Source organism: Engystomops pustulosus, chromosome 10 (assembly GCF_040894005.1).
Source record: "Engystomops pustulosus chromosome 10, aEngPut4.maternal, whole genome shotgun sequence".
Classification (NCBI taxonomy): Eukaryota; Metazoa; Chordata; class Amphibia; order Anura; family Leptodactylidae; genus Engystomops; species Engystomops pustulosus.
The window spans coordinates 10,251,081-10,265,576 of NC_092420.1; the positions used below are offsets into that span (position 1 = coordinate 10,251,081).

The 14,496-nt window shown below is 45.3% G+C and overlaps 1 protein-coding gene across 4 annotated transcripts in view; it reads left to right on the forward strand.

Moving 5' to 3' along the window:
- CELSR3 (cadherin EGF LAG seven-pass G-type receptor 3) overlaps positions 1-14,496 on the forward strand; it is an 81,068-nt gene that overhangs the window by 17,755 nt on the left and 48,817 nt on the right. For all 4 annotated transcript variants that reach the window (XR_011850157.1, XM_072126812.1, XM_072126813.1 and 1 more), the window contains exon 2: positions 12,038-12,676. Coding sequence is in view for 3 of the 4 variants with exons in the window: in XM_072126812.1 (XP_071982913.1) it covers positions 12,038-12,676 (639 nt within the window). In the remaining variant the exon portion in view is untranslated. The remainder of the gene's footprint in view (positions 1-12,037; positions 12,677-14,496) is intronic.

The window sequence follows — 14,496 nt, forward strand, 5'->3', positions numbered from 1 at the left end:
GTGCACGGCTCGTTATATCCCTGGTCATGTGATGTCACACAGGTGCACGGCTCGTTATATCCCTGGTCATGTGATGTCACACAGGTGCACGGCTCGTTATATCCCTGGTCATGTGATGTCACACAGGTGCACGGCTCGTTATATCCCTGGTCATGTGATGTCACACAGGTGCACGGCTCGTTATATCCCTGGTCATGTGATGTCACACAGGTGCACGGCTCGTTATATCCCTGGTCATGTGATGTCACACAGGTGCACGGCTCGTTATATCCCTGGTCATGTGATGTCACACAGGTGCACGGCTCATTACATCCCTGGTCATGTGATGTCACACAGATGCATGGCTCGTTATGTCCCTGGTCATGTGATGTCACACAGGTGCACGGCTCGTTATATCCCTGGTCATGTGATGTCACACAGGTGCACGGCTCGTTATATCCCTGGTCATGTGATGTCACACAGGTGCACGGCTCGTTATATCCCTGGTCATGTGATGTCACACAGGTGCACGGCTCATTATATCCCTGGTCATGTGATGTCACACAGGTGCACGGCTCGTTATATCCCTGGTCATGTGATGTCACACAGGTGCACGGCTCGTTATATCCCTGGTCATGTGATGTCACACAGGTGCACGGCTCGTTATATCCCTGGTCATGTGATGTCACACAGGTGCACGGCTCGTTATATCCCTGGTCATGTGATGTCACACAGGTGCACGGCTCATTATATCCCTGGTCATGTGATGTCACACAGGTGCACGGCTCATTACATCCCTGGTCATGTGATATCACACAGATGCATGGCTCGTTATATCCCTGGTCATGTGATGTCACACAGGTGCACGGCTCGTTATATCCCTGGTCATGTGATGTCACACAGGTGCACGGCTCATTACATCCCTGGTCATGTGATGTCACACAGGTGCACGGCTCGTTATATCCCTGGTCATGTGATGTCACACAGGTGCACGGCTCGTTATATCCCTGGTCATGTGATGTCACACAGGTGCACGGCTCGTTATATCCCTGGTCATGTGATGTCACACAGGTGCACGGCTCGTTATATCCCTGGTCATGTGATGTCACACAGGTGCACGGCTCGTTATATATCCCTGGTCATGTGATGTCACACAGGTGCACGGCTCGTTATATCCCTGGTCATGTGATGTCACACAGGTGCACGGCTCGTTATATCCCTGGTCATGTGATGTCACACAGGTGCACGGCTCGTTATATCCCTGGTCATGTGATGTCACACAGGTGCACGGCTCGTTATATCCCTGGTCATGTGATGTCACACAGGTGCACGGCTCGTTATATCCCTGGTCATGTGATGTCACACAGGTGCACGGCTCATTATATCCCTGGTCATGTGATGTCACACAGGTGCACGGCTCATTACATCCCTGGTCATGTGATGTCACACAGATGCACGGCTCGTTATATCCCTGGTCATGTGATGTCACACAGGTGCACGGCTCGTTATATCCCTGGTCATGTGATGTCACACAGGTGCACGGCTCATTACATCCCTGGTCATGTGATGTCACACAGATGCATGGCTCGTTATATCCCTGGTCATGTGATGTCACACAGGTGCACGGCTCGTTATATCCCTGGTCATGTGATGTCACACAGGTGCACGGCTCGTTATATCCCTGGTCATGTGATGTCACACGGGTGCACGGCTCATTACATCCCTGGTCATGTGATGTCACACAGATGCATGGCTCGTTATATCCCTGGTCATGTCATGTCACACAGGTGCATCACTCGCTATCTTTATCATTCGCCCTCACAGTCTTTATGGTTTACAGTAACAGTCTCTATATTGAGAGGCTTTATATTTTGTCGCCATCCGGCCTCTACCTGCCGGATGAAAGTTTCTGTTGCTGTTTAAGCATTTGATGACCCGAACAGATTGTATCTACTGAATCACAGCAAACAGAGATCTTAAAAACTGAATTGAGGCAGAAGGTACATTGTTTAATTGTGTAAATGTCCTTTGAGCTTTATTTGCAGAAAGAGGAATATCCCTTTAAGACCGGGGAGCAGCATTCATTGGCTGAATCATACAGACAAAAAGCTCTGAAAATTCCCTATTTTCCGGAGCTCAATCACACAGACATGTGGCCCCCTCCGGGGCTCGGTAGAGGTTCCCTGCTGATCTGATTGTGTGCGCAGGATATTAGCAGGCGACTTCTTTGCTGTTTTGGTCTCAGTGAATCTAAAAAGCAATGACCCCATAGATTACCCAGCACGGGCACCCGGGCAAATGGCCCAAATATAATGGCATCTGATTCCTTGCTGCTTCCGTCTATCACCATCACACACACGACTGCCCGAGGGGTCCTGACGCTTTTATCGCCATCAGGTTAGGAGCGGCCAATCAGAGGCGAGGCCATGATTGAGCCGCCTCTTGGGAGACCTGCCGGGATAGTCACCTACCTGCCGCTCCTCGCCGGTAACAGACTGTTACCGAGAATCCTCCGTAATGTCATCGCTTATGGTCTGCAAACAATTGCTAAATTTGTGTTCAGAATCTTAAAAATTGTCTAAATCCAAAAAAAAAAAAAAAATCACATTTTTGTTGTGTCTGCTCTCTGGTCTGTTCCAGCTTCTGTACCCAATGCATCAGTCACTGGAGATCCAGCAGTGGACTAAAAAATCTTCAATATTCTATGAGGTTACATTAAAAAAGTGACTACATTCATGCAAAGATGACGCGTTTCTGGCCCTTAGTCATAGCTACAGTTTTTTCTCCGGAAACGCGTCAGCTTTGCATGTTTGTAGTCCCTCTTCTAATGTAGCCTAATAAAATATTAAAGGTTTTTTTTAAGTCCGCTGCCGGAATTCCTTCCACTTTTCTCCTGTGTTTGTTCCATTGGTGTCCGGACAACTTGTTCCATGGCACAGACCTGAAATGTGATGGGACCCACAGCTACAAGGATCTCCAGGGTGAGCTATATTGGACTTTTTTCAATATATTTGCTTCCATCAGTCACATGACCAGATAGAGGAGCTGCCATGGTGCAGAATCGGGATTTAGAGAAGGTTAGAGGAATCTACCATCAAGATCCATCCTGATAAACCAGGGACATTACTCATGGATCCAGGCACCGGGACTGTGGTAATCCTCTTATTTATTATTCATGGCCTCCTTCCTTCTATAAATCAACTTTTAAAATTATGCTAAAGAGATTGAAGGGTCTGGGGGTGTTACCAGGACCCCTCTGTACTGTAGCTTCACAGGCTGTTACAATGTCTCCTTTTCCCCCTGGTCCCTCAGCATCCCCCACTCTGCCTAATGTAATTTCACTGCAGCAAAGGACAGCAAACAGTGGGAGCTGCAGCACTTAGTGGCTCTGGTAACACCCCCCTGAGCCCTTCTGGTTCATAAACATAATTCTAAAAGTTGATTTTCGATGGAAGGAGGCCATGGATAACAAATATATTGTAATATCATGATGGATTTTGATTATTTCCTTTAAGTAGCTTTTACAGGCAGTCTCCGGGTTACGTACAAGAAAGGTTGCATGGGTTTCTTCTTAAGTTGAATTTGTATGTAAGTCGAAACTGTATATTTTATCATTGTTTTTTCAGACCAATTTTTTTTTGCCCCAATGACAATTGAAATTTACATATTTTTTTGCTGTAATGGGACCAAGGATTATCCATAAAGCTTCATCACAGACACATTACAGCTGATTATTGCAATCTGGGACTATAGTAACATCCAGAGAGGTCACCAGTGGTCAGAGGGGTCTGTCTGTAACTATGGGTTGTCTGTAAGTCAGGTGTCCTTAAGTAGGAGACCGCCTGTAATTCCTTTCCCTGCGCTGCCCCCAGCTGAACAGCCTCTTTACAGTGCAATCTTTATGTCGAAAACAGCGCCACTCTTATCCACAAGGTTTTATCTGGTACTGCAGCTCATCCCCATTCAAAGCATAAATCTTCACCCCTATTCACAGATAACAGTGTAATCTATGAGGTCAGACTTCCACCAATCACAAAGCAAAGGGTCCAGTTCCCCCAAAACCTGCTTGATAAATGAGCCATTATAAAATCAAGAGGTATCTTAAAAGTACCGCAGAGAACCTACAGAGTGAACTTTACGACCTCCCAGAGCTTCCCTTTTAGAAGGAGCAAATCAATTCAGAAGCAAAAGAACAGAAGACTTGGAATCGCCTCCGGAAACTTTTCCATAGTCAGTAGAAGTCCTATGGATAGTATTTGCCAGAGAAGAAGCGTTGACCCACTTATGGGGGATGTGAGAGCCTCCACGGTCCGGGGGCCTCCAGCGCTGTAATTAATCGTGAGATACATCGCGTTCCGATGTTCATCCATAATGTATCGGTTTAGTTAATATGTTATAAATAGATCTCTCTCATGTTCCGTCTCCTGATGGCGAGATCCCCCGTTCTTCCTTCTCTTGACTCGTCTCTGCTCCAGATGCAAACGCCACTTCCCACCAAACAAACAGGCGCACGTCACTGCGAGGGATAGTTTATGTTCTAATCCCTCAGAGATGGGAATAGGCGAAGCTTCCTCTGCCGCCTGTCTCTGCGATGGAGAGAAATGCCCCGTTGGAAGGAAGCTGCCGAAATCTCTTTGAAGTCGCGGCTTCAGGAAGACGACTGCAGCCTCCGTGAGTATAAGACGTAGGAGGGGAGTGATGTAGGAGCTGTGGCCCGCAGCCCTGTATTCTGGAGATCCTCGCCTGTCACACCGGGGGAGACGCAACAGTGGCTGATCCAAGGAGACGGTCAGGTGGGGAGCGCTACGGGGGGACGGGTACAAGTGCGCTAAAATCCTGTGTACAAAGGAGAGACCTCAAAGGAGTGTGCATTAGGTAGCAGCTGCTCCAAGATCTTTATATCTCAGCACTTGAGGTGAAACTGTTGTTAGTAGCTGCAGGACTGTGGAAAATGTATGTCAATTTCAGGATTTTACAAGTCTATGAGTACACTCGAGGCATGTCCCCACACTGCAGTGCTCTGTGCGCTCTGCAGCCCCGGAAGGATGTGTGATTTTACCTTTGTGTGTATTGTTAGTAGCAGCGGGACTGTGCAATATGGATTTATATTCTGGTGCCCTTAGGGCATGTCCTCATACTGCTGTAGTCTCTGTAGCCAGTGTTAGGTGTTGTTCCTGGAGAGATGTTAAACTCTACCATCATGTGTGTTATTAGTAGAAACAGGACTATGAAATATGGATTTATATTCTGGGGTTGTATCCTCACACTGCTGTGCTCTGTGCTCTCTACAGCCAATGTTAGGTATTGTTTTTGGAGAGATGTGTAACCATAACATCAGGACTATAAAATATGGATTAAATGTTTCAGGATTGGGGATTGTGGCTTTTCCAAGTACACTGCTGGCATGTCCTCATATATTTGTTAGTTATATTAGTAGCAGCAGGACTGTGAAAAAAGTATATATATTTCAGGTTTGTACAAGTCTACAAGTGCACTGGAGGTGTTTTCTCACACTGTTGTGCTCTGTGCACTCTGTAGACAGTGTTTGGTATTGTTCATGGAGAGATGTGTAATCATGCAGTTATATTTGTTATTAGTAGCAGCAGGACTGTGAAAAATCTATATATATATTTCAGGTTTGTAGGAGGCGTGTCTTCACACTGCTGTGTTGAGGAAAAAAGGGCATGTCCTAAAATTCATCCATTATGGCTAATATTTGTAGACAACAGATCATATCGGCTTAACCTCCGGAGTTCATGAAAATGGAAATGTTGACCTTAGTGACCCTATAAATACATTCTGCTCTGCATTGGTCTAGCTGAGCGCACCCATGTACTTACCTCCTAGTACTAGATTTCGGTCCAGTGAATTATTGCCATCCATTTTGCCGATTCCCCGCGTAAAGCCTTTAGGATTTGCTGCCTTCCTCCTGGCATTGATTAGCATCTGTCTCCGAACCTCTTTCGTATTCGCCTCCTAATTTCGCAGTCTGATTACAGCGTTGGTCTACGACTTTGACAGATGTCATTGCTGGCGAAAAAATAAAGAGCTCGGGCCGCTACTTCAAACGTTATAATTATTCGCCGTCCTTTTGTTGCGCAATTTCAAAAGTTCCCCCGCGCGTCTTTCATGAGCCCCTATCAAACAGGCCGGGCCTGGTGCTCCGGCGGAGATAGACGCACGCAGACCCCGCTCATTTTCATGCCGCTCTTTCAAGGCGAGTGCATGGCGTTCCGGGGCCTGGGTGTAATAAATTGGAATGACTTTATCTGTCTTTGGACAGGGACGGGAGCGCTGCAAAGCGTCTGGCGAAGGCGTAAGCCCATTACCGTGTGTATTCCAGGCACATAGCGGCGTTACATTAATGGAGGTGATATTACCCCCACCGCCTCACCGATGCTGGAGTGGATGCACATGACAGCTCGGATGTCATCGCATTGATACTTGCATGTGACTGGCAGCTGAAAGGTTAATTAAACATGCACCGTGGCCTATTGTATTGGGTGGCGTCTACTATTCGGATCTGTTACATTGAGCTCCGGTCTTTGTTGCGAGGGGCTATTGTTTGCCGGACCTTTCACTTTTTGCATTACCCCGCACCAGATGTTTCCTGTGCCCCTGCTTTTCTGCAGGGGGCCTCCCTGTAGCAGCTCCCCCCCCCACTATGGTTCTGCAGACGAGTAATTAGGTAAATGGGAAGGGGCCATTCAGCTTGTCACAGAGAGGATTGCATTGTGCGTAAATGGCCGGAGGGTAGGGTGAAATTTTTTTTTCATTTTATTTTATTTTTTTTTGTTTTACTTAATATTATCTTTGCCCGAGGCCGACGGGAATGAATCCAAATATTCCTGATACGCCATGCAGCATTGTCCGGAAATAGAAGCCATCCTCAGGAGCCTTATGAATATCCATGACCCCTGAATATTTCCCTAGAGGTCAAGGCTGGGGGCAGGAAGCGGCACGCTGCCCGTGCAGATGTAAAGGGGCTTCAGGGGGTCCCCTGGGGTTTTCTGTTGCAATAAATTCATAAATTAGTATTATTACTACTTTAATTTTTCTAAATTCAGAAAATATAATGCTTCTTTTCTTTTTGCAAACCTCCACACACCTCCCTGTAGGTTGTGTCCTGTACTGCATGAAAGTGAATGAGGGGGAGCTGCTATACCACATGCAACCTGTAGAGCTGGGGGCGCTGTTTTTATAGAAAGCATTTTATCTTGGATAACCCCTGGTTATAAGACATGTTATACCCTAAAGGGCCAGGTTATAGATAGAGGACCAACATATAGCGCAGTAATCCTACGGGATTATCCCCTACAAACAGGGACCCCTATGAACTTAAAGGGGTCTTCCCATTTCAGCAGATGTTATTGTTTGTATAACAGAAAGTTATAAAATTTTCCCATATGTTTTCTGTGTGCTTGTTTGCATGATAAGAGCAATGTACTTTCTATATGAAATCCTCACAGTTTTCTAGATCTCCGCTTGCTGTCATTCTATAGAAAGCTTCTATGTTTACTTTTATTGGACAGAAATCTGACGGTCACACAGGTGCACAGCCGGTTATATCACACAGCTCTGATTACTCTTTATGATATAACGAGCCGCGCACCTGTGTGACCAGGGTCAGATTTCTGTCCACTGGAAGTAAACAGAGAAGTTTCCTATAGAATGACAGCAAGCAGAGATCTGTAAGGAATTCATATAGAAAGTACATTGGAAAAATGTATAATCTCTTATCATGCAAACAAGAACACTAATTTGCCGAAATGCGAATACCCCTTTAAGTAGTTGGGTCAACTCCTGATAATTTCAATTATAGGCCGTATACGTGTGCCAATCCATTATAGAGCATTAGTGCAAGGATATAGAGTAAATGGCGCCATATAACCTGGTTGGCATTACACTGGGTCCCCATGATTGTAGCTTATAGCTTTAAGTTTGTTTAACTTGTGGGTTATTCATGAAACGTAATTCTAACTGATGAACCAGGCAGATCAGGATGAACACTATTATAAGATACATCAGTCTTATCAGTAAGCAATACTTTGCCTCCTTTAAATCTCACCACCAAGATGTAGAGGAAATATTGCATTTCCTTGGACTGGAAGTGAAATGGTTAAAGCGTTTTTTATTGGACAGGAGCAATAATGATGGATGTACTTATTACGAGCGGAGAGGTCTGCAGCGGCCGTCAATGTGCCTACGAGATACACCGCGGCTGATCAATACCCGCATCGCCACTAAGGGGTGGCAGTAAATATTGACGAGCTGCCTGGCGAATCCTAAAGGGCAGAACATCCGGATCCGAGATTAAACGGGTTTATTGAGATTCCACATTGAGCTGAAGGACTCACGGAAAAATGGCTCTGGCTTCTACCAGGAGTAATTTGTATCAATCAGTTCCAGGGGAAGAAAAAGTTTGATTAACTTTGTCGTTTGTTTTTGTTTCTTCTTATATCGATTTCTGCCCCAGGAACAGCGATCTTAGATTTCTACATCATTAAATGGAAAATGGAAACTTGTAACATTAAAAATATACAGCATGTTATAGAGCAGGAGGAGCTGAGCAGATTGTCCATAGTGTCCTATCTGCAGGCAGCATGTTATAGAGAAGGAGGAACTGACCAGATTGTACATAGTGTCCTATCTGCAGGCAGCATGTTATAGAGCAGGAGGAGGCAAGAAGATTGTACATAGTGTCCTATCTGCAGGTAGCATGTTATAGAGCAGGCGGAGCTGAGCAGAGTGTACATAGTGTCCTATCTGCAGGCAGCATGTTACAGAGAAGGAGGAGCTGAGCAGATTGTACATAGTGTCCTATCCACAGGCAGCATGTTAAAGAGCAGGAGGAGCTGAGCAGATTGTACATAGTGTCCTATCTGCAGGCAGCATGTTATAGAGCAGGGGGAGCTGAGCAGATTGTACATAGTGTCCTATCTGCAGGCAGCATGTTAAAGAGCAGGAGGAGCTGAACACATTGAACAAAGTGTTGCATCTGCAGGCAGCAAGTTAGAGCAGGAAGAGCTGTACAGATTGTACATAGTGTCCTATCTGCAGGGATCATGTTATACAGCAGGAGGAAGTGAGCAGATTGTACATAGTGTTGTATCTGCAGGCAGCATGTTATAGAGCAGGAGGATCTGCAGAGATTGTACATAGCGTCCTTTCTACATGCAGCATGTTATAGAGCAAGAGGAGCTGGGCAGATTTTACATAGTGTCTTATATGCAGGCAGGATGTTATAGAGCAGGAGGAGCTGAGCAGATTGTACATAGTGTCCTATCTGCAGACAGCATGTTATAGAGCAGGAGGAACTGAGCAGATTGTAGATAGTATCCTATATGCAGGCAGCTTGTTATAGATCAGGAGAAGCTGAGCAGATTGTGGATAGTGTCCTATATGCAGGCAGCTTGTTATAGAGCAGGGGGAGGTGAGCAGATTGTACATAGTGTCCTATTTGCAGGCAGCACGTTATAGAGCAGGAGGGACAGAGCAGATTGTACATAGTGTCCTATCTGCAGGCAGCTTGTTATACAGCAGGAGTAGCAGAGCATATTGTCCATAGTGTCCTATCTGTAGGCAGCTTGTTATAGATCAGGAGGAGCAGAGCAGATTGTATATAGTGTCCTATCTACAGACAGCATGTTATAGAGCAGGAGGAGCTGAGCAGATTGTCAATAGTGGTCTATCTGCAGAGAGCATGTTATGGAGCAGGAGGAGCAGAGTGCCCCATAGTGTTGCTGACATGGTTAATTTCTGTGAATGAGGATAATGTGCTGCAGTACCACACACATTCTATTGTCAGATGGGGGATCCCATCTATTCCAGAACCGGACCACAATGGTGGATCCTCCGGTCCAGTCCGGCCCTATTCCAACCACTTGTAACCCTTGTGAATAGGAACGTCCCTGCCATACTCAGAGCGGGATCTAATCCATTCTCATTAGGTCAATGTGACGAGGCCGGTGGCTTACAAGAAGCTTTTACACAGCGTTATAAATCATTTATATGGCGGGCGCCCTGCCAGACCTAAATAATCACTTCCCTGAGTCACCAAATTACCAGAATTGTAAATCACCCCGCCTGTAACCCTCCAGGACACAAGTGATCCCTGCATCCATGTCCTTTGTTGACCCGGTGACTGAATTCCAAAAATTCCAGGTCTTTTGAGAACTCAGGGCCCATGATCATTATCACAGGAGACAGACAAGTAGTTGCTAAGGGAGAGACCTGTGTCCCATGACAACCAATCACAGCACAGCTCTAATTTTTCCAGAGCACTGTTAGAAATGAAAGCTGTGCTGTGATTGGTTGTTATGGGCATCAGCGGCGGACATTTGTAATTTACCTCAATTTGTTTACGTCTGAAGTAATTTGGCCTCCATTTCCAATTTAGGTTTCCTACCTAAGATCCTATAAACCCCTTTATGACATATTCAGAGGGCAGAATGGTCATGGGGATCAAATCTGGGTCACAAATCTGTACTACCAGTTGCAGCCCATCTTCTCCATATTGTATGACCTGACAGCCATAAGAACAGTATGGAATGTCACATACATACTGTTTATCCATACCTATAGAACACCTTGGCCTCATGTGCCCCCCACAGACCGGGACACGGTTATGATTGCCCCTGGAGCCGTACGCATAAATCCGTGCTACATGAATATCACCTCTTTTAGTTCTTTTATCCCATTTCTTATATTTCTGTTTTAGCGCACAAAGGAAAATCAATGACTTTGAACCTGAAGCGAGTGCGACGTCTCCGGTATTTAGCAGAAGAGCTAGTTTTGTACTTTCCCGTCTCCTGATGAACATCTTAAGAGAAATGAAGGATAAATCCTCTTTTCTTGGCAGATTTTTTTTTTAGCTATTTTATGTGGAGAGACTCTTACATACAGGTCACTAAAAACATCAGGAAAAATGAGGATAGGAAACAACTGGATAATCACTGGTTGGAATTATTCGTCACCTGGATCCAAAAAGTTTTAAAACAATCAAATGCAGGAACGGGTATCAAAAAATTTGCCTAAAAATTCTTTAAAAAGGTTTAAATTATGTAGGAAATGTGATATAAAAAAACTAAAATCTGACATTTTCTCTCCTGCCCTGGACCCCCCATGAATCTACTTTCTCACCACCATGACCCCTAACTCATATTGGCTTACAAACCATGCCCTTGTCTCAATCTGGGATGTCCCCAAATTTGGGAACTCCAAATCCCTCCATGGTCCCAGTTACATCCACATGAGTGGTGATGCCAATCATCATTGGTGATGTATGTATGTTTGATCCAGAGCCACTGAAGCCCAGTCATGTAATTTTTTGTACCCATATTATTGTCACAGTTTATTTGTTTTTGGAGGGGGGCTGGGGTTCTAAATAACTATATGTACAAAGACAAATAGATAGATCTTCCAGAGGATCCCCTAGTGGGCCCACAAGAAGATGTGTCCAAAGGCAGTGGCGTAACTAGAAGCTGATGGGCCCCAGTGCAATGGCTGTGCCAGGCCCCCGACTATAATGTACGGTTTATAGTAATAGTCTTCTCGTATGGGAAAGTGACACCATAAGGGCCCCCTTTACCTCTTGTGCGATTGCAACCTGTGCACCCCCTCAAGTTACGCCCCTGTCCAAAGGTCCAACAAAGACTACATTATTTAAAGGCAACAAGGGTCTACTTGCAAAGTATTGTTAAAGGTCGGCCCTATACCAAATCTGCTTCCCAACATCTGAATGCCAAATTGCAGGATATTTTTAAACCATGCTCAGATCCCACCTAAAAAATTGCCCCTGACAAAAAGCAGGACAACTTCCTCTCCATTTCACGGGTCAGAATTTCAAGAATGGGTACCATTGGCACCTATTGGGTGACTCTTCCAGGAGGCCACCTCACACAATAATAAACATTTCTATCTATAAGGAAAAAAAATCAAAAAGTTAAGAGTAATGATTTTTTTTTTTAGGTTACCAGAAACAATGACATGAAGAGGGAATAATCCAAAAAGTTGAAAAGGTTCTTCATATTTTGTCTTCTTCTTGTCTCCTCTATAGATGGGATCCATAGTGTGACTGCCCAATGTGTCCTGCGTGTTCTCATCATCACAGAAGACATGCTGTCTAACAGTATCACGGTTCGCCTGGAGAACATGTCTCAGGAGCGCTTCCTGTCTCCCCTGTTGACCAGCTTTTTAGAAGGAGTATCAACCGTGTTGGCCACCCCGAAGGAAGACATCTTCATCTTCAACATCCAGAATGATACCGATGTCAAGAGCTCCATACTCAACATCAGCTTCTCGGCCCTGGTTCCTCAAGGTGACCGCTCGCAGTTCTTCAGCTCTGAAGACCTTCAGGAACAACTGTACATGAAGAGGATGATTCTGACCTCGGCCTCCATGCTGGAGGTCCTACCATTTGACGACAACGTTTGTCTACGCGAACCCTGTGAAAACTATATGAAGTGTATATCTGTGCTCAAGTTTGACAGCTCGGCGCCATTCATAGCTTCTGAGTCCATACTTTTCCGTCCCATTCACCCCATCACTGGTCTACGTTGCCGCTGTCCTCAAGGATTCACCGGGGATTATTGTGAAATAGAGATTAATCTTTGCTACTCGAATCCTTGTCAGAATGGAGGCGTCTGTGCTAGAAGAGAAGGAGGCTACACGTGTGTATGCCAGGAACGCTTCACAGGTCAGTGGTTTTATAAGTCAGGGTGTGAACTTTCAGGTTCGTTTGTGGTTGATGTATGGTGGCCTAGAAGTCCAGTGGGCCACCATAACCGTATGTTAAGGTACTAATTGTATGTTGGTCCAAGTAACCTCCACATGTGTACAATCGGCATACCTAGTGCCCTCCATTCTGCTTCGCGGGCCTTGGCTAGTTTGGTAGTACCACTGGTTGAGGCTTTGGGGCTTTTTGGGGCTAGTCATTGACCAAATTTGTGAATTACTTAGTGTTTTTTAGGGTTTTTAGGTGGTGTAAGTGTATTTGATGGACAGTTCTAGTATCTTCTGTGGTAGAGGAGCCTTTGGACACCAGGTCCGGGTGTAATGGCTATGCAAGACCCCTCACAGCTCCATCTATCATCTTTTGGATCACCGGTGTGGTCACATACTAGGAGGCATCTCAAGAGGATAGTCACCAGCATAGTTGCTCCTGCTGTCACTCAAGTTTTTGTTTTTTTGTGATGGTCGGCCACCTGAGCGGTAAAACGCTTTATGTTCTCTTGAGTTGAGCTCTGCAAACATTATGGATGATCCGGCGCCGTTCCCCGGGGAGCCTTTATGTGGTTGGCTAGCTGACAATGAAGCCAACAGGTGCCATAGTGTAATTCTGTGCTGTTTACCCAGAGCGAGTCTGTTTACCATCATGAAGCTGGAGATGGTGCTGAATCCTAAGCAGCGTTCAGGGAATTGGTCTTGTGGAAGATAAATGCGGGCGGCCAAGTCTTAGGATGAATGCAGAGACTTGTGCCGCTTCTCCCAAGGAAATAAATGAGTTGAGATTGTATAAAACACCTGGTACCACGGAGGTCTCCCGCATCAAGGAGGATTCATGGATGAAATATTCAGTACATTTAGTGTCATGCACAGGGAGAATGCACACAGGAATATCACAGTACAGGGATAATACACACAGTGATGTCACAGTACAGGGGATAATACACACAGTGATGTCACAGTACAGGGATAATACACACAGTGACGTCACAGTACAGGGATAATACACACAGTGATGTCACAGTACAGGGATAATACACACAGCGATGTCACAGTACAGAGATAATACACACAGTGATGTCACAGTACAGGGGATAATACACACAGTGATGTCACAGTACAGAGATAATACACACAGTGATGTCACAGTACAGGGATAATACACACAGTGATGTCACGGTACAGGGATAATACACACAGTGATGTCACGGTACAGGGATAATACACACAGTGATGTCACGGTACAGGGATAATACACACAGTGATGTCACGGTACAGGGATAATACACACAGTGATGTCACAGTACAGGGATAATACACACAGTGATGTCACGGTACAGGGATAATACACACAGTGATGTCACGGTACAGAGATAATACACACAGTGATGTCACGGTACAGAGATAATACACACAGTGATGTCACAGTACAGGGGATAATACATACAGTGATGTCACAGTACAGGGGATAATACACACAGTGATGTCACAGTACAGGGATAATACACACAGTGATGTCACAGTACAGGGATAATACACACAGTGATGTCACAGTACAGGGATAATGCACACAGTGATGTCACAGTACAGGGATAATACACACAGTGATGTCACAGTACAGGGATAATACACACAGTGATGTCACAGTACAGAGATAATACACACAGTGATGTCACAGTACAGAGATAATACACACAGTGATGTCACAGTACAGGGATAATACACACAGTGATGTCACAGTACAGGGATAATACACACAGTGATGTCACAGTGCAGAGATAATACACACAG